Below are 2,500 nucleotides of genomic sequence, written 5' to 3'. Positions count from 1 at the left end.
GCAACGAGAACGCCCTAAGGCAATTATTCCAGGATCACAATTTATCCTGCACTACTATCCTGGTTAAACGTGGTGGTTACGCTTTCGTCGACTGCGCAGACCAATCCACCGCCGATCGTGCGATCGACAAGCTTAACGGTGAGTTCATATGATGATCATTCAAAAGTACGATGGCTTTTATTTTATTCAGCTTTTCTTTTTTTTTTTTTTGTTTTTTGTTTTTTTTTTTTTTTTTTTTTAATAAGAAAGAAAAATAAAAGGGAAAAGAAAAGAAATCGAAAAAAAGAAAAGAAATAATTTAGAATAATTTTTAAGAGCTTTTCTTTCTCTTTTCTTTTTTGCAATGCTTGCTAATATTGTATTATATCTATATATGTATATATATATATATATATATATGTGTTGTGTGTGTATGTATATATATATATATATTTATATATATAAGCTTTTTTCTCTCCGCAAATACTTCGCAAAGAAGATTCTTCCCACAAGAGAGAGAGAGAGAGATAGAGTGAGAGAGAGATTCTTATTTCATCCTATGGAAGAGACACTGAGGGACAAATGCGCGCTAGCGCGTTTTAACACAAACGTACACAACTAACATCATCTCTCTACGACCAAAGGGATTTTTTGACGTGTTCCTTGTACGATTCATCATCACTCGGAGAAAGAGAGAGAGAGAGAGAGAGAGAGAGAGAGAGAGCCGCCATCAGAGAGAGAGAGAGAGAGAAAAGAATGCTTTTGTGATTTTTATGCTTTCTTTTTCGTTTTTTTTCACCCTTTCCTCTATGCTTTTCCTATGCTTCATAAAAAAAAAAAGAAAAAAAGAAGAAAAAAGATATGTATATATTTATATATTAAAAAAAAAAAAAAAAGAATAAGAAATCAATGAAAAATGCTTTTCTAATATCATCACGCTTTTATAATTACCCAAATGCTTTCCCAAATTATCATTACCATACTTAAACGCCCATAGCTTATGCTTCTTTCGCTTTGGATTGATTATAATCATTGTAAGTATTACATTTTATTTTTAATTTACATATCATCATCGTCATTGTCGTCGTTGTTGTTGTTTGTCATTGTCATCATCGTAATTAAAAATTATCGTCTTTCTCATAGGATCGAGAGCTTTCGATGGGCTCCGATCAAGGATCTCGTTTTTGCGCGGGAAGATTTTTCTCTTATCTTAACGTGTATGAATCGTTGGTTGCTTGCTTAATCGATGACGACAACGACAACGACGACGACGTGTATTCATTTCATTTGCCACCGCTTATGCTTTGCTTTTTTGACATGTAAAATAATTTATACGTTTATATATTTATATATTTTATAATATATATATCGTTCGTTCGTACTTTACGTTTTCTAGATATTTTCTTTTAATCTTGGTTTCTTTTTTCTCTATTTCTTTTTCTTTTTTTTTTTTTTTTTTTTTTCTTTGAGTTATTTCGCCATTAGAAAAATATCTAAATTATTCAGGTCAAAACGAATAGCGTAGGCGAATTAGATTCTCTCACGTATGCGTCCTTCCGACGTCTATCTATCTATCTATCTATCTATCTATCTATTTATTTATCTCTGTATATATGTATGTATATATATATATGTATATATATATATATATATATATATATATATGTATGTTGGTATATACGTATATCGATGAAATGCGATGAAACACGTGTCGATTCTACCGTACACGTTCTGTCGATTGATGAGACACGGTCGATGAACTTTCGACGACACTTTTCGATCGTCTCGAACGATCGGAGATCAAAGCGATCAAGAGGAGGGAGAAAAAAAGAAAGAAAGAAAGAAAGAAGAAAAAAAAAAGAAAAGGAAAAAAAAGGGCGCCTGCCTGAGTTAGCTTATCTTTCGTACGGCTAATTGGAATGGACAAACTACGAAAGAGTTTGAATTTAATCTTATCGTTCGGTAAAGGCTTATTACGAATTTTTATAAATTCACGTTTATTTATCCATCGAGGAAAAAATTCTTCGTTCTTTTATTCTTTCATTCTATCAGGAAAACAAAAAATATATATACATATATATATGTGTGTATATATGTGTGTGTAATATATGTTCGTAATAAGTTCGTAGTACGAATCGCTCGGTTGAGTCTGTCTATCATCGGAGTCGATCAGATTTCAACTGTGGTTAAGAGGATCTAAGCGTAGATTTTATTTGAGAACCACTGCTCGCGACTTCCGAGACGCTTCCGTCGAAAAAAACTTGTATCTTCGTTTTCACACCGGATATATATATATATATATATATGTGTGTGTGTGTGTGGGTATGTGTATATGTATGTATGTAAGTATATTTCGACATTAGATCCGACTTGTAACATTTATATATATATATACATATATATATACATTTACGTATATACATATAAATATATTTATAGATTATCCTACGAAAGGACAGAAATAATCGTTGGAATAAAAAAAATATATATATAAATCAAACAATACATACGCGTACACATA

At 31.5% G+C, this 2,500-nt stretch overlaps 1 protein-coding gene across 4 annotated transcripts in view; it reads left to right on the top strand.

Moving 5' to 3' along the window:
* Positions 1 to 2,500, top strand: part of LOC124956479 (insulin-like growth factor 2 mRNA-binding protein 2) — a 127,211-nt gene that overhangs the window by 436 nt on the left and 124,275 nt on the right. For all 4 annotated transcript variants that reach the window (XM_047512341.1, XM_047512340.1, XM_047512343.1 and 1 more), the window contains exon 1: positions 1 to 138. This exon is cut by the window's left edge. In XM_047512341.1, the coding sequence (XP_047368297.1) occupies positions 1 to 138 (138 nt within the window). The remainder of the gene's footprint in view (positions 139 to 2,500) is intronic.

This window comes from Vespa velutina, chromosome 22, assembly GCF_912470025.1.
Source record: "Vespa velutina chromosome 22, iVesVel2.1, whole genome shotgun sequence".
Taxonomy (NCBI): Eukaryota; Metazoa; Arthropoda; class Insecta; order Hymenoptera; family Vespidae; genus Vespa; species Vespa velutina.
Note: the sequence above shows the minus strand (reverse complement) of the source record. Positions and strands in the feature narration are given on the sequence as shown.